Source organism: Eriocheir sinensis, chromosome 39 (genome assembly GCF_024679095.1).
Source record: "Eriocheir sinensis breed Jianghai 21 chromosome 39, ASM2467909v1, whole genome shotgun sequence".
NCBI lineage: Eukaryota > Metazoa > Arthropoda > Malacostraca > Decapoda > Varunidae > Eriocheir > Eriocheir sinensis.
In genome coordinates, this window is record NC_066547.1 from 4,075,095 (window position 1) to 4,093,471 (window position 18,377).

The 18,377-nt window shown below is 42.2% G+C and overlaps 2 protein-coding genes across 6 annotated transcripts in view; one reads left to right on the forward strand and one right to left on the reverse strand.

Moving 5' to 3' along the window:
• Positions 1 to 18,377, reverse strand: part of LOC127008897 (cuticlin-4-like) — a 129,317-nt gene that overhangs the window by 9,422 nt on the left and 101,518 nt on the right. For 2 of the 5 annotated variants that reach the window (XM_050881374.1, XM_050881373.1), the window contains exons 6-10: positions 16,559 to 16,606; positions 15,169 to 15,399; positions 14,682 to 14,844; positions 14,057 to 14,218; positions 9,856 to 13,699 (exon numbers count right to left, since the gene is read on the reverse strand). In XM_050881374.1, the coding sequence (XP_050737331.1) occupies positions 13,442 to 13,699; positions 14,057 to 14,218; positions 14,682 to 14,844; positions 15,169 to 15,399; positions 16,559 to 16,606 (862 nt within the window). In that variant the 3' untranslated portion in view covers positions 9,856 to 13,441. Of the gene's footprint in view, positions 1 to 8,379; positions 9,449 to 9,855; positions 13,700 to 14,056; positions 14,219 to 14,681; positions 14,845 to 15,168; positions 15,400 to 16,558; positions 16,607 to 18,377 lie in introns of those variants that run through there. The other 3 variants (XR_007761415.1, XR_007761414.1, XM_050881375.1) reach the window with 3 other exon arrangements.
• On the forward strand, positions 1,991 to 9,861 carry LOC127008898 (uncharacterized protein DDB_G0290587-like). The gene is made up of 4 exons (XM_050881377.1): positions 1,991 to 3,252; positions 5,273 to 5,362; positions 5,777 to 5,920; positions 7,907 to 9,861. The coding sequence occupies exons 1-4, from the start codon at positions 2,656 to 2,658 to the stop codon at positions 7,979 to 7,981; spliced, it is 906 nt and encodes a 301-aa protein (XP_050737334.1). The 5' UTR covers positions 1,991 to 2,655; the 3' UTR covers positions 7,982 to 9,861.

The window sequence follows — 18,377 nt, forward strand, 5'->3', positions numbered from 1 at the left end:
ATTTACCTCTCAATTTAAACACAGGGGAACTAATGTTGAATACCTAAATCAAGGATTCAATATGGACAAGAGTGGATTCTTATATTGGTAAAATGAGGCAGATTTTGTATCCCAAGAGATATGAACTGCAACAGAGAATTTGAATTCATGACAATGTGCAAAAACATTTTGGTGGCCAATACCAGACCCTAATGACCTACATATTCTTGCCTTGGTGAACTTTTTTTCACTCATCAATGGTCTGTTTAACTATCGTTCTCACTCCAACAGTTCTTTAGTTATTGAGAGTAGGAGGGGAGCGTCAAGGATGGCAAGGGCAGAAAGCGAAAAGGTGCTGAGCACAAGTGTTCCTGAGCCTCGACGGCGGCAGGTGTGCAGCAGCTGTCTGCTGTACTCATTAAAGAGAGCACGGGTGAGCGCTTGTGACATCTTGAGGCTGCTAGGGCCATGTGGTCTAATGCGTCATGGGTATGGCGCATCAACACGATGCTCATTTGTCTTAGACAGCAGGAATGGCGGGAAAGTCATTGGCATTTCAAAATTCTCTCCTTTTCAGTGTAAGTTGTTGACAGCATTTTCGCACAATTGTAGTTTCATTTACCAAATTGGAAAGAGATGAACCATTATGCTTCTATTTATTTCCCTTCTATAACTCTCTAGCGCACCTATTATCTGCCTGCCCTTCACTGCTCTCCCTCACCCATCCCTTCATTCTCCCGCACATAAACCGAGTCTTAACTACTTCTGATCAGTCACTCCATCCATCCTATCTTTTCTCAATCCGGTCTCACACCACTGAATCTGTGTGGGTTTACGACATCACCTTGCCCTTTCAAATACCATTGCTTCATTTTGCGTAAACTATTTGGTCAGAACCATTAAACATTCCTCTCACAGCCTGTGCATCTACTACAGCTTCCTCTAACCTTTTATTCACAGCTGTATAATCTATCAAGCTCCACCTGTTTATCATTGTCCATGTGTATATATGTGGATTAATGTCTTGCAAGGTGACGTAATCCCTCTCGGCATCCACAAAGTGTTGCTCATTCTCTTTCACTCCACAAACACCCCACTTCCCAATCACATTCCTAATACTTCGTACTTTTGCATTCATATTCCATAACACTTACGTTTCTTTATAGTTTTCTTTCCCAAAGCTTTCAATATCCTCCGAAAATCTGTTCCTCTCAATTTCCTTTTCTCTCCCCTCTCGAATCCTCACACACACATCTTCACACATTCACTCATATTTCACAATACCCATTTTACCCATCATCCACGAACTACCCTCGATCCAAATCATCCAGCATGGCACATCCTTCCTTTTTCCCTCTCAGTTCCTGTTTGTATCTCTCCTAACTCAGCTCACAAACCACTTTAATCAGCACTTCTATTATCTACCCTTTCAGACGTTTCACCAACTCCTAAAATGTCTTCCTGTCTCACAAATGTTTCTATATCTTCATCTTTTCATCCATTCTTCATTCAATCCATTCACATTAATTCTCATACATGCAACTCTAAGTAACTTCTCTCTCCTCCTCTTCTCAGGGCGTCACTATCCCATCTATCTATAACATTAATAAGAAAAATGAAATTAGTTCTCTCCAGTTCTCGGGATTACCCTCTCGCTGGTAGTAATCATCCCCGGGAATTCTTTTCTGTCCAGTGCGTCTCTTCGTTTATCTCACGTTGCCTCTGAGCCCTGATAGCTATTGTTACCCGTCACTGACTATGAAAGACGTTATTCCCGTATATTCGCTACACTGATTGTCTATAGTTATTTTTTCCTTTGGTCTGCCTTTCATCTTACAAATGCACGCGGAACAAGCTCAGGTTCAAGAGAAAGAATAACATTTTTGAAATCACTACATCTTTATAGTTTCATTTTCCTTTATAGCATGAAATATTTGGTTTCTCAGGCCAGGAAGAAAGGTATCCCCTTATCACCCCTTGCTGCTCCATCCGTCGCCACGAGCTGGGGGTGCCGTGCCAGCTCACACACTCCCTCAGTCCACAGCTGTGAGGTGCGAGCCTCAGGTGTGCGGCTCCTCGATAAATACTTGCGAACCTACAACTAAACGCGCAGCATCCTCCATCCAAAAAAAGAGGAAGGCTTCTGGTGCATAAAGTGAAATGTATCTTCTATAACAAAAATTATATAGAAAAAAATAATTCTCTGAAATTGAACATTTATCATAATATGTGACACCAGTTTCGGCCCCATTATCTAACTGTGTTTATTTTGAGACAATCGTGTCACTGTAAGGCGTGGCAGGAATCACATGACTGCCTCAGCATTGAAAGGCGCCGAGTGATCCCCCCGGCGGCCCGGTCCTCACGTCCGCTCTGCCGCTGTTGTTGTCTCCACACAATCACCTGCCCGTGCTGTCGCCAGTCAGGGCTCAAGCCGCGCCAGGATAGACAAGAGAGTCTGCGAGCCTGTTTCCTATATCAGTTTCCTTCCTGTGTGTTTTGGTGTAAGAGCTTTTGTTTGTAAAGACATTGTCCCCATCCTAAATCAAGCAGCAACAGCTAAATGTAACTGGATTGAAGGAGCTGCATAGACTGGCATTGCGGTGAGCTTTACGATTCCCCATTTCACTTACGAGGAAGTGATCGAGCGTGACAACATCGATACACACAACCAAGATGCTTCGGGAGAGCTCCATGCCGTACTCGAGTCTGCCGCAGGAGGAGGATGGCGGACAGAGCTACGTCACCACTCGCACGGCAGGCGAGGCACGCGCCCGCAGTAGTACGGGCCGCATCCTCTCTATTACCGTGGCCGTACTGATCATCTGCGGAGTGCCCCTACTGATAATTGCCCCCCTTGCGCTCACTCGGGCCAATGGGCGGAGTGGCACCAGTATAACCGAGGTGGTCAGCTGGGGCATCCCTAACGGGGGTAGTCAAGGGAGTGGCGACGGTGACCTGACAGACAACGACCACTCAGGAAGCATCAAAGCGACCCCACCATCCCATATAGTTGTGGAAAATACTCCTCCAAAAGTCGTTACCGCTGCCCCCCCTGTCACAGCTGAAGCCAATCCAACTACCACCACGACCACCACCACGACCACTACTACTACTACTCCCGCCCCCACGACTACCACTACTACCACCACTACTACTGAACCCCCTCGCACTGAGCAGCCCATCGTGATCAGACCCACTGACCCCACCCTGAAGCCCACTGAGGAAGGAACCGGGGAAGTCCAGACCACCGTGATGCCTCAGCCCACAGAGGTAAGAGCTTATCAGTTCTTTCTAATTTCTAAAGTTAACTATAAATTGCTTGTTTTGCGTGTTTCTAGACTCTAAGGCATATGCATATAAAGCACCTTCGATTTTATACCTTTCGCACAAGTGTTGCTGTCGGCCATGGGGGTGTTTTAAATACTCAGTGACTAATCTATGTGCGCAGGTGTTTCAAGGGTCGAGGAAGGCAGGTGTAGGCTGCATGTGAGCCGTTGGGTTGCCAGAAAGAACTTGTCGAAGAGTTTTCCTTCTATTTAAGCCCTTTACTTCTAGCTATTCACAAAGGGGTATGATGCTGCATATTGTAATCCGCACCTCAGCTTGGTAGGCATTGTTAGGGTATTACGGACTGATTGTTGGTATTCGTTTCCCCAAGACTTTACGGCGCTTCATGACACACCACGCTCTGCACGCCTTCCTCGCCGCGTTCGTTGTCCTCCACGCTCACATTACACACGCCAGCCCACAGCCACACCCACATACTCCATGGTGGTGCTTCCCCTATGATACCCTTACCTACACCATCCCCTCCCCCCTCTCTCTCTTTATACATCCATCTGTTTGTCTGTCTGTATCCATCCATCTATCTATCTATCTATCTATCTAACTATCAACCTATCTGTCTATTTATCTATCGTTCTATTATCTCCATTATCTCCCATCTATCAGGCCAAGATGAAATTTTATGCGAACTTTCTTGGAGGCTTTGTCTGTATTGTTCTGAGAGAACGTACATGCTCAACTGAAGAACGTACGTGCTCAACTCAAGAACGTACATGCTCAACTCAAGAACGTACGTGCTCAACTCAAGAACGTACGAGCTTAACTCAGGAACGTACGTGCTCAACTCAAGAACGTACGTGCTCAACTCAAGAACGTACGAGCTTAACTCAGGAACGTACGTGCTCAACTCAAGAACGTACGTGCTCAACTCAAGAACGTACATGCTCAACTCAAGAACGTACGTGCTCAACTCAGGAACGTATGTGCTCAACTCAAGAACGTACGTGCTCAACTCAAGAACGTACGTGCTCAACTCAGGAACGTATGTGCTCAACTCAAGAACGTACGTACTCAACTCAGGAACGTACGTGCTCAACTCAAGAACGTACGTGCTTAACTCAAGAACGTACGTACTCAACTCAGGAACATACGTGCTTAACTCAAGAACGTACGTGCTCAACTCAGGAAGTCGCCGAATTGCCAATCTTCGTGTCGTCAGTAAATTTAGGAATGAGATTATTGAGTCCGACATCAACGTCATTGCTGCAAATTATGGACAGAGATGGACGTATAAATGGGCCCTGAGGACACCACTATTCTTTTTATAGTGACTAGTGCCCACTCTAAGGCAACTCCGTCAATCACCATCCTTTGCTGTCTGTTGCTCAACCAATTTGTGATCCATTGGTGTCAGGGCAACGATCCCTGTCTCTTTAACAACGAAGTAAGGCGAGAATGAGAGAGATTATGCAGTACTGAGGAGTGAGATAGATTGAGGAGCGCCTGGGAACCCAGCTATCAGCCGACTGTGGTCTCTTGGGAGTTATATCAGGTGCACAAGTGCGGCGAATGTTGCCATTTGAGATACAGAAATATTTTACAACCGCACGGAAAAGCTTATCACAGATGTTGTGTGTGTGTGTGTCTTTGTTTGTTGGCCACTACTTTAAGAAGGAAAATATAAGTAGACAGAGGTAGTGAAATTAAGGAAAAAAACTAAATTCGGTTATAATATAACGCTAAGTTACTTCGAGCAGGTCTGGTTGTAAGGCAGCATCATGAGTGCCTTTAAGAAGCACGTGTATAGCTTTCCATTGCAGGTACTTCATTGAATAAGCTACAATATAACAGTAAAATAAAAAACGAAAAAAAAAATAATCTCTTTTGCAGTTCTTGTGCAAAATAAATATCAAGCTTCTTCTCAAATCTGCTTAGAGTAACTGAATTTAACGAGTGAACAATGACAAGTTCAAATGTACAAAACCTCGGCTCTTTCCACCTCCAGAAGGCAGGCGGCTTGGAAGGCGGCGCCTCAGACGGGGGTGACCAGAGCGTCTTCTCCTCCCCGCCTACCAAGGGCATCAGCAGCATGGTGGTGAGTCTCGCACCTACACTCACTACAGCAATAATGTAAATCACTGCAGCCTGAAGTATTCATTAGGTCATAGATGATTTATCTTCGAGGTGGGCAATTAGCGGACTGGTGCCAGGTTGGATATACCTTTGTAATGTGTTTCAAACTGATGAGCAACCTACAACTTATTAATTCATATTTTATAAGAATATTTCGTGTTCTATTTCACGCTGCTCACTGCTTTAGCCTCCTGGCAAAGCCTGTCCAAATGTTCAGTGTTCACACCTCAGGAGGGCTGCGGTGTGCAGTACGAAGCGTGATAGCTAACGCAATGGACAAAATGGCCAATGAAGGAAACTAAATATTATATTCGCATACTGTTATTTATGATTTATATAATTTACTCGTTAATAAGTTTTTTACACGAACTTCCAGAACAACTTCCTGACTCAGCACGAGTGGTGGACGCTGGTGGGCCTGGCCGTGGCGGCGGCGCTGGCAATCTCCACCGTGATCGCGGCAGTGGCATGGATCATTCACAGGCGCCTCTCCTCACGGCGCCGTAGGACAAACTTACAGGTATGGCGTTGCCTCTTCAAATAAAGGTCTCTGCTCATAATCAGTAAGGCGACTCCAATTTAGTTCAACAGAAATAGCTTATTCATTTGATTACGTGTACCGATTTGCAGGGACATTATCTCATTCCTTTCTCTATGTGCTGCTTTCTCGCAGATCAATGTGCAGATTTTTATGATCTCTCTTTTTGATGTGTTAGTATTATCATTTTCATACTTTACGGTTCTGTCTACAAGCTAATGTTTTCACAACAGAGATGGGGCGGATACAAGAGTTAAGTATCTGAAAGCAAATACGAATACCTAATCTAATATATATATATATATATATATATATATATATATATATATATATATATATATATATATATATATATATATATATATATATATATATATATATATATATATATATATATATATATATATATATATATATATATATATATATATATATATATATATATATATATATATATATATGACTACAAAGAAATACTGGCCTTACGATTTCATAATTGACTCAAATGTTCAAACTCTATAACGTATTTGTGGTGTGGGTGACAAGACAGCCGCTCAGTCATTAGTATATATTGGAACCAAGTTTTCCTCTGGCGCCGTAGCAGCGTTTGTCACTGTCTAGGTGGATTCCTCTCTGGCTGTCGTGGAGGTGCCTGTCAATCTCACTTGCGCTCGTGCTACGTATTTTTATAATATTTGCCTGAGGTCACGTCTTATGATACAGTTTGGTCGACACCATTAGATTCAACAGTGACTATAAAAACCACATGTAGTTTTCTTGAAAATCAGTGAAACCAAAAATAAGAAAAAGAACACGAATAAAAGGGGAATAAGAGCTTCGTAATGTTTATGACACGTTTTACATGTTATTGCCATTTGCAGTATTCAATGAATCGGTACGAATATTAACCATTTCACCCTATACAGAGAAGTCTCCTGAACCAGATTGTAGGTAAAATGCGATAATATTTATGGGTGGAAACATAAAACAAAATGACGCATTCTCCTTTAAAGCAGCATGTAGTTTCTTTGGCTTATATTCATTCTGTTATTAATCAAGAAGTAATGGAAACTAATAAAGGCAAGGCCAGACGTATAGCAGGGGAAGGAGGAGGAATAATTTGCTGCGAGGAAAAGGAGAAAAAGCTCTGTATGATATGAATAATGATTAGCGTCCTCACTACTCGTCTTGTTAACACATGACTAATATAGTGATGCAGGATTCATCTGTTCTGGGGGAAATGAATCTGCGGGGTGTTTGCTATGTCCACATGGAAGGCGTGGAGTAATGTTAACGTGGCTGGCTGTGTCCGTAGAGTTTAGCGAGTCACCGTCAAAGTAACGCACCGGCCGCAACACATCGTTTATCTTCTAGACATTTGAAAGTTGGTGACATGCTGCTGGAAATTTTGCTGGAAAACCTTCGGTTAGTCAAGCTGCTGGTGCTAATTGTGGCGAGTGATTTCCCGAGACTATAAGTTGTTCTACTGTAAATATTCTTAAAACATTTTTTTTTCCTAGGCTCAGTACACTGTCGGAAACTTTGCGTAGCAAACTACAATGGTGTTTTTTGAAAAGTGACTGTCCTCGTTATCCTACTACTACCTCTACTACCACCACCACCACTTCTACTACTGCTGTTACTGTTACTATCTACACTACACTTCTCCAGTTACTCATACACTGAGATGATTTATTTCAATAAATCTTGTAAATGGCAATGACATGTAAAAAAGTGGTGTAAGCATTTCGGAGTTTCTTTCTGTTTAATCGATTTTGACAAACATAAATGAGTTCTACAGCCACTGCCGAGTCAAATCAGTAAGTTTGACCTACGAGTAACTCTCCTCGGCAAGCATTTACAATGTGTTTTTTACATACTTTCAAAGTGACTTAAAATTTGATGACAGAGCATGAAATTCTTGATGGCAATAACTATTCTATCTTAGAAAATTATACCATCCAACAGAAAGTGATAACAGACTTGCAGTCCAGAGACAAGGTTATTCTTCTTAACTCTGAGGACTCTGAGGACGAGGCGTAGAGAATCCAGCAGGGCAAGACAACGGCAGTGTGACGTACAAGAATGGAGTTTGTCTGTCATCAGTGTGGAACCCTCGCAAACAGGAGCAACTTATAACTCAGTGTTGATTAATTTAAGGAAAACATTACAATACTGTACATGCTTTAGTGACAAATGTGCATCTATTTCCACATTGTTTTCATTTTAACATTGTCTACCAATAAGTGCATCGTCTTTCCAAGTGTTACCTGTTTATGTAGTTTTATGTATACATCTAATTACACAGTCACATGAAATCAGACTGCATTATTATCTGATTACATTGAAAATTATTTTATATTGTGCTCTCTCTCTCTCTCTCTCTCTCTCTCTCTCTCTCTCTCTCTCTCTCTCTCTCTCTCTCTCTCTCTCTCTCTCTCTCTCTCTCTCTCTCTCTCTCTCTCTCTCTCTCTCTCTCTCTCTCTCTCTCTCTCTCTCTCTCTCTCTCTCTCTCTAATTTTGTGTGTGTGGTTCTAGTTCTAAAGTAGTGAAGATTGTATTACCAGATTTTCTGCATCTAAGTAAAGAGTAAGAGTTCATGTTACCAAAGATTTGATCTGAGAACACTGCCACTGGCCACAGACTAAGACAGTGGCAGACAAATGGTGGTGTAGCAGTGGGGGGGCTAAAGGAGCCAAGAACTCCTTAGAGAAAAGGTGGTCAACCTTTGGATCCCTATATAAAAATTCTGGGACAAAGAAAGTATATTAATTGGAAAATTGTATAATTTTCAATGAGCAATGGGGATAGATTGCCTTTTAATGGGGTCCCCCATATACTGACCCTCAGCTATGTCACTGTGTGGTTGATAAGCTTAGCTGACTTTTACTTGGCTGCTTCATTATATACTACCTTTGTCAGTACCATAATTTCAATGAATACCTACATGTAATTTATTTTGTTGCAAACACATTTGTTTGGAGTAAATTGGCTAACACAACAACAGCAGGCAGGGATGCACTCTCTTGGAAGAGAGCTTTGGTATACTGCACAACTCTCATCACCTCATGAAGCGATCAACAGCATTATCATATGTATATGCAATGGTAAAATGTGTTTATTCACACTGATGAACATGAAATTGGCAGATGGATGCTCAGGCCAGAAATATATTACAATGTAAAGGTGTCACATAATGTACAGTCACACCACATCGACCCAAAACCACCTACAGACCTACAGGGTATTCATGTAATTCTTTGTCAACCACAAACCCATCATAACATATTGTATTTAGTGTTTACCATAAGAAAAAAAAGTGTGCCAAGCTACACAACCATGTCATGAAAATGTAAATACACAGCATTCAGCTGCTTATATATAATCAAATAAATAGGAAACAATAACAGCCCTACCTGGTACAACCTGCTGAGCAACTACCTGGTCACATCCAGTAGGTAGGTAAAGCCTGTCCCTCGAAGCAGTGGAAATATTGGTGAGTGTGACGCCCTGCAAGACATCAAGACAAAATGCTTAGACCCCAAGTCGCATAGAAGTCCACATACGGATTACTCTATGATCACAAATGTGCAAATAATTCTGGATAAACTGTTTGATTATTGCATCTTATTTAGGATCAAGGTAATTTGTTCTGACAAGGTCACAGATGAGGGCATTTTCATAGTACTGTTCTGATACATGATTTCCCAACAATTTTTCTCATGCACTTATATGTATCAGGTTTAATGTATAGTACAGAGAATTCAGTTGCCATACAACATTATTCTGGGCATTTCAAGTGTGCATACAGGAAGCCACTGGTATAGAATTAAGCTAGAGGAACATACAGATAATCTGTTTGCTCCCCAACACACACTACAGGTGCATTAGAACGTGTAGGTTATAAAAAGAGTGCACAAATTGATAGTCGTTTATTTTTGGTGTCCCCGATAGAGCAACTACTGACCCTTCACCAACCCGCTTAGCACACATGAATATCGACTCAACTGGGCACACGAACAATGTCTTGCCTTGAGCATGTATGTTTACTCCGCCACACCCTGCACAGATAAGCCTGGAGAGGTGCCGACTCGGTAACAAAACGCAAATTATAATAGCAAAAATAAAAATAATAATTACCCAAGAGAGTGCAATGCCATGGTAGTGCATCTTAATGTCATGCTGAATTACATCTTTATCATATGTGCGGATTGCTTTCTTCATCGTTTTTCTAGTACCTGGCAGTGCACTTGATGGGTTCAAAATAAAAGTGACAGTTGTGCCCAGGAGTGGAGAGTATAAGTGGTCCAAGGGAATTTTAAGTATGCACATGATGGAGACGGCAATGCATGTCTAAGAGTCTCGCACTGCCCGTCTGTAGCACATGCCTGCCTGCTTCAAGGTGAGCCTCGCTAATGGAAGTTCCGATACAATTTATTATAAAAAAACACCATGATGGATTTGGTAAGCCTTAACTGTATAGAGATTCTCAAAACTAACCCCCCTCTTTTAATCCATTCAAAATTTTACATGATCAAAGAAATACGTATAAAAAAAAAATTAGTGGGCTCCCTCATCACTACGTAGCAGATTCTGAGCATATCAACAACAGAAAATAATTATCATGTATGTTAAACCTAATACACAATGCTCATGCTTATTTGGCAATGGTTCACACACTGTATTATACAAGACGAAGATTTAGAGGTGCATTGTGGATAGAAGGAGAGGCCCGGTGTTATCCCTTGAGACTGTACATAAGAAAAGCGACAATGCACCTGTAAACCAGCGTCTCATTCCCTGTATAACGTGTGTTTCGAACAAAAGATTAACTTAGTGAAAACTTAAAACTAGGTATGTATAGCTGCCTGGTGGGGCTGTGAGTCATAAGTTAATAGCATCAGTGTTATATGTATGTTGCATTAGTCTAAAAGAATTGTGAAACTCATTCTTAAAAAAAAAAGGCTATTTATAATGACATCAAATACCCGCTAACCCCCAATAATGACAATAACCCTCCCTCCCTCCCTCTAATTATGAGCACTAGAATATTCCTTGCAGGTATTAACACTTTCTAGTAACATTTTACTATCCTATCCTGATTGGCTCTCCTGCAATCCTTACATGTTTTTTTCATAGTTTCCTTTTTAGGGAGGCCAATTAAGATTGTCAACAGAATTCCATTAAATTCAGTTAAAAAGATTTTGAACAAATCCTAATCTTTCCTTTGTGTAAAGTGGTGGCTGGTTACCTTTCAGACAATGACTCTCCCATCAATTGCTTCTATTTTCACTTTTCACATGATTTAGTAGAGAGGAAAAATGCATTACCTATAGAAAATAAGCATACTGGGCTTATGGCACTAAGCTATAGCTACACTATAGTAGGGATACAGACATTATGATGAAGCAGCACAGCTCTGTTGTGGAAATAAAAGAACTCCAATATTCATGAAGTTGAACTTTTCATGATGTATAACATTTAAATGATATGAAATTTGAATAATAATGAATCACCTCACTTAAGACAATGAATAGAAAATCTGCAGAGACGACTACCTACAAAATACTTAGTCTTAAATAAAAAGTAAGTCTGTCAGCTACATTTCAACTCATTTGCAGACCGACTCTAAAGCTATCGTCAGTATTTTTGTGGACTTGGTCACAGTGTCTGTATCCTGGGTCAAGTATTTTTGCTAGTGACAAATAATTCATCTCACTTTTTCATCATAAACACAAAAATAATGATGGTAACAACTTTTGAAGCACACTGAACATTCCAGCCTCTTATAATTATAAGAAATAGTAAATCACCACCATGAATCACCTGAAATCAGCCTTAGTTTATTACTTAACAAAAACTACAAAATACAAAAGCTTGTAAAAAATATTTACTCTAAATCACCGGCTTATATTGCATCATAAGTCACGTCTGCCGCAGTATTCTTACAGCCTAGAGTCCCTAGATATTAGGTCCACCAGAGTCATCTCGGAATGGACTGACCTGGTGTAGATTAAATATTATGGACGGAATTTGATAAGACACATGAAGAGGAGGCAGGAGGCTGTATGTGAACCCCATAACCTCAAAATATATTTAAAGAAATTTAGTTTATAAAAATATATGCATCTCAAAAGATACCAATTGCACCTAATGTTTCTGAGTATATTATATTAATATCAGTGATGATAATTTATTTATAAATATTGTGGTTTTGAAAACCATATTTGAATTGGCTTGTGTCAAGCACAGGGTCTGATGTGGAAAAATAAAGTTAAGCATTTTTCGGAGGTTATTTACTTTGAGATTATGGATCAGTTTCCACCAGCTCCTCCAACACCATGTTCACAACCTGTTAGTAGCAAGATAAGATATTCCTTATGCAATGCACTGGTTAGCGTGGATATCTAGTGTGGAAGATCTCACTAGGAAGAGGACAGCATTAAACTTTTATCAGTAAAGCTGATTATGTTAATCGGGCACACTATTTTCTCTTTATTTACGCTCCTATGAGAGGACTGACTTTTAGTCCTAATAACCACCTTAAGAGTATGGAACCCATACCTATGTAATATAAAAAGCATGTCCTTCATGTTTTTTCCTAAAAGATAACATTACATCTACATAATAAATTTTTTGGCATGTTAACCTAACTGATTGAAAAAAAATACGAGCTTCCTAAAAAATCTAACTGATCCAATTATCTTTAGGGGAAAAATAAAACTTGTTCACCCCTCGAGGACTGCAAACCCGCCGATGCGTGTGACGAAGCGCTATCTCCAGCGTCCAAACCCTTGCTCCTGGCCAGACGCCTTCCTGTCATCATGCTTTCTATCTTAAGTAGTATGGAACGAGTAAATTCTTTGTCACAGGAGTATTGCCATCATACCTGTCGCCTATTACATCGATGCATAGCAACCAGCACCATTAATCATACCCCAACGACTTTCTTGTGCAATCCTTACATTTTTCGAACGGTTCTTGCGTTGGCGAAACTCTGTTCTCTAGAAAACCTAATACAAAGTGGCATTCATCAATAATTGGACGGAGACGAGTGAACGATGACGGGGAGATGGGATAACCACCTGATTATATACTCTGCTCTACTATTACATTACTCCTATAGAACAAGCACACATTCGTAGTTCCTGCCAAACTCTTAACGGCACATTTACTAGCCAGCCAGTTCATAGCTCACTCACCTAAACATGTCCTACGTCCTACCGTTGACCAGGAGTGTAAAGGTCGCCGCCAAGCCGCCGCGTCCACACAGGGAGACTGAGGCTCGGGCGAGGCGCCGCGGGGAACGGGATGCGCTTCGAGTCGGTCTCGAACACGACGAATCTGTTTCACATCGCATGGCGGGACGTTTGAATTTCGAGTCAGAATCCCAGGAACCTCACCGAGAACGTCAGTGTATGGGATTCTGCCTAAAAATCTGTGCTGAACAAGTTACGAGTGTATGAATAAAGCTACATAAGTGTGGGGACGGGCAGCCGGCGTCTAAGATGAGTGGCTGTAGGCGGTGTTAGTATACGGGCTGGAGTAGATGGAGGAGCCCGTGGTGGAGTCTTCCTTTCTTCTGCGCCGTCGCGAGATGAGAATAAGAATTGATGCTATGACGGCGATCATGAGTATGAGGCCGGCGATGGCGATGCCAATGGCGAAGGTCTTAGGCGACAGGCAGAAGGTGTTGGGGTCGTCCTCCACCTCCTCCTTGATCGGCGACAGTGTGTCCGATGCTCCCTCGGGATCCGGCAGCTATGAGAAGGAGCGGTTAGTGTACAGCTCAGTGTGTGTGTGTGTGTGTGTGTGTGTTCGAGCAGTGGTTTATATATAATTGGTCTATGCGTTGTCAGTACATATACAACCAGATCACAATTAATTCTTGCTCGGTCTGACTGACTGTGCGTGTGTTTATGTGAGTGTGCGAAGTGAATTAATGTATCATCATATAATAACAGACTAATATACAACAACATGAATAAAAACAGTTGAATTAATAATCTTTGCAGGTTAATAAAGCTAAATTAAGTGCTGCAGTTCGTGAATAATAAGTGAAAACAACCGAACTCTTGTCTACAACTAAACAATGTGCAAGTGCTCTCAGGGCGTTACCTCCTCGTCCTCGTTCACGTAGAGGCCAGTGAACACCTCGATGGTCAAGTTCTCGTCGACCTCGGCCTCCACCTCGTCCAAGTTGCCGTTTCCGTCCACTTCAGACACGTCCCTGCGGCGGCGGCGACGCAGGACGTTCTCTCCCTCCACACACACGGGCGGCTGGCGGGGGAGGAGGAGGGTAATGACGTGCAAGATGGCGGTGGGAGGAGGAAAGAGGGAGAGAAGCAGTAAATGAGAATCTCTGATATTACTGAGGGATGCTGCTGGCGTCTTTCCTTCGGGCAGAAACTTTGACGTATAGAATGAAACAAATGAGAGAGAAAATATACTTAGAAAAGGAAAATATATCACATGAATGAAGCAGAAGGGAATAAAGCAAATACCCTCACAAATTAAGCAAAACACGAGCATAAGGAGACAAAAAAAAAGTTACAAAAGAGACGAGGTGTAGAATAAGAGCCTAATGAAAGAAAATATACTTCCAATAGAAAATGTACATCGCATGAATGAAGCAGAAGGAGGTAAAGCAAATATATTCGAAAACTAAGCAAAACACGTACATACGAAGACAATGAAAATAAGCTATAAATGAGACGAAGAGCAAACTCCAAGAGGCACTCACCACGTCGTCACAGCCGCCAGCGTTCTTGATGCAGAGCTTTACGTTGCACTGGTAGTAGACGGACGAGGTGTAGGGGAACTTGTGCGCCTGGAAGCGGACAGTCGCGGACGTCTTGGAGGGAGAGTACTCGAGGGCGCCGAAGATTTCATAGTCGACGGGACACCTAGGATGGGAAGGAAGGGTTAGGCGGATCCGTTTATCTGAGTTTTTATTTATCCATCTAGATTCTAGAGTGTGTTTTGTGCTGCACAGGAGATGCGGGTTCTGTACAGTGTGAAGTAGGAACGTGAAGTTTAAAGTAATTTCTTATCCTGAATCTACTCGTATTGCTTACTCTTTATGTCTTATTGCGTTTACTAGGACCTCGATATACTTTATAATTTTACTTACATATAGATTTATCCTTTCCTTACCTACGCAACAAAAAATAGCACTCCTACAACCACCACTACTACTACTGCTACAACTGCAATGACTAAAGCCTCACCCGTCACCGTTGATGAGCATCTGTTCGCCCCAGCCGAGGCCGTCCCGCACGAGGCAGTCCGTCACCTTCATGCCGTAGATCTCCTGGTCGTCAAGGGAGATGGACATGGTGAGCGGGTCGCCGATGCGCACGTTCTCGGCCACCTGCTTGTCATCGGGAGTGCCGGCGAAGATCCGCATGTAGCAGCCGGGCATGGGCGCCGTGGCTGTCAGCGGGGTAGTGCCGATGAAGCTGTAGTGGAGGGGGGAAGTGAGAGGGTGGTGGGTTCGAGTGAAGGTAAGAATTGCTGACGAAAAGTACCAAGCGAGTAACTGAGATAGAAAAGGAGTGCAATTGCTATTCATACTAAAGGCTTCGCTCAGAATGCTGCAAAAGGAATTACCTGCTAGGGTGAACTGAACTGACAGAAACCAGTCTATCCTGGCAGGCTTCAGGCAGAATGAGAATTGAATGAACAGATAAAAGTGAAACATCCCTCTAGAAACAAACCTTACACAGGGAACACCAGACCCAAGAATGCAGTGTGCAGTAAAACTAAGGAGGCGCCGCACTTTATACAGCTTTATGGCGAGGGGACGCAGCCTGGCTCACGAAGGTCCAAGTTTTATTACAGCAGTGTGTGTACTTTACTCAGTGCAACGTGTCTGCCAGAAGGAACCAGCCTGCGTCCCGTTCCCGTCAGTATGTACAAAGAGCAGCGTTTCTGAATATTGTGTGAAAGGTGGACACTTCCACTCCACTGTTTGTCTCTCCCCGAGCACCCTCGACCTTCCACCTCACGTGCACAACATTCAACATTCAAAAATATTTGGGTAAACTAAATTGCAGAAACAAATCACAGTATTACCATATAGGATAAATCCAACAAAATTATGTAGTCTGAGAGACGTCATCAATATTTTATCTGTTAATCAGCATATCCCTTTATGGGCGGGCAGCAGCGTGACGCCTGGATGAGTGTTGGTTAGTGGCGTCTAACCGAAGTGTTGTTTGGGTTTATGGCCACCCGTGTTCAGCAGAAAGCTTCAACATCCACGACACTTACCTTACTTATAAAGTAATCTCTTGCCTTTAAAAATACTTCCAGTAGGTGACTTTGTCTTTCCTCAGGCTTACTGCAAACTTTCTTTTTTGGCAAATTTTCTCTGCTTGTACAGTCTTTCTAATCTTTCTCAGCTCAGCTAGCTGGTCTTACAACATAACTAATTTTACATTAAGAAAATACCATATACGATTTTCTAACTAAACTGAGCCTTGTACAGCACGGATGTATTTTTCTAAATTTTCTGTACAAGATGGGAACAGTTCGGTCCTTGAGTGGGGGAGGAATGGAGGACAGGGTAGGAAGGGAGGCCCCATCGCCTCAGGTAACCAATGCACCGTCACTCACCTGGACCCGTTTGGTGCCTTCCATTCTGCGTCCGTAACGAAGTCTCCGCTGTGACAAAACATTACTGTCTTAGTAACACACCCGCGCCAAGCAGCCGTGGCAGTGGTTAGTCACTCTGTGAGCCTCCCAGTGCATGACTGTCACGTGCTGAACAAACTGAGATGCATGGCCTCACTAGTGACACCAAAGTAATGATCCCGAAGTTTTAACAATAAACTATAACATGACACGCTTGATGGCACAATGGTTAGGATTAGATCAAGATGCTCAGGTTAGTTGTGTTAAATATTTTGCTTTTTGACTCATTTCAATAAGAGTGCCATTAACAATGCGAATGTATTTTAAAACCTGTGTCATTGCCATACTAGAAATTTTCAAAAGCAAAAGCAAATAAATGACAACTTTCGTGAGGTGTGGCAGCTACTGGCCACTCGGCAACACACGGTATACTGGCACAGTTCATGGTTAATAAAGGGACAGAGTAGAAATAATAGGATTAGAAAAGTGCCGATTAATGACGAAAGGAGTGAAATGCGAGAACAACTAAGAGGTGGCCGCGAGTAAATATGTTAATCATGCAGTAAATAAGTACAGCAATACACGTGAACTAAGGGCTCAGCAACGCCCTTAAGGATTATGAACACAATCGATCTTAGTCGTCTGAAGGTCGTCGGGGCTTCCATGAAATATAATCAAGGAGCGACAAACAATAAGATCTCATTTTTAGTAACTTTCCAAAATACTCTAATGAGGCGTGAAAGGTTAAAATAGTGTTAAAATAGTGCATACGAAACGTTAATACGAGGAGTAATAATTAGTATTTCGATAATGCATGGTGTCACTTCGCAATAGGAGCAAAACAACATGGTTAGTTTACAAAGCATTGCACATACTACTCAGGCAAGGGTTACGGGAAGGGGATACTTGCTACAACACAACAGGCGACAGGCGGCTAAAATACTACAAAGGGTGCAAGAACCAGCTCCTTGATCGCCTCTCCTCTTGAATGTACTCAGAGGCGGGTCGCGAAGGGAGGAGGTATTTGTATGTATATATTTACAAATGCAGGGTGACGAGAGGCGGTGAGGGGAGTGCATAGGTGGTGAATGCTGTGAGGGGTGACATGGTGGTAGTGAGTGCCGAGAGAGAGCAGTCTAGAAGTGCTGAGAGGGAATGGTGGAGTACAAGGTGGTGAGGGGCAGGGGTGTCTGAAGGAGCTGTGGTGGGAGGGGGGGAGGTGAGGTAGTGTGGGGGCGTCAGGAGCAGGTTCCAGCAGGTCACACACACAGGCAGGTCAGGCAGGGTTATTGTTACTAAGATTAGTCGGCCACACTACAATACCACGCACACTACAGCGACTCTACAGTGCCGCTACGGAAGGTTATTAGCTAGAGAACAATACACATTAACTTAATATCCCTAACAGAGAGAATGCACAGTAAGAGTTCTTAGTTTGGAAAAAAAAATACTTGCAAATTGTAATAAGGCATATATGTTAATAAGGTCTGTTTTTATTGCTCATATTAGTCTGATTTGATATTATTGCTTGGTTACTTTTTATTATATACAGTAAGAACGAGTCTATGATATTTAGTTCTCGTTATGCATCAGTAGTTTTCCCTGATAAAAAATGGGCAGTGAGTCTCCAACCTCAGCCGATAAGATATAACTAACTTCACAGCAAAAGTAAATCCAAAAATGATATATACATGCAGAAAGGTGTAAAAAAAAGTATGAGTGTGTATGTGTGTGTGTGTGTGTGTGTGTGTGTGTGTATATATACTTGTTTGTTTGTTTGTTTGTTTTGAGACCATGCAAG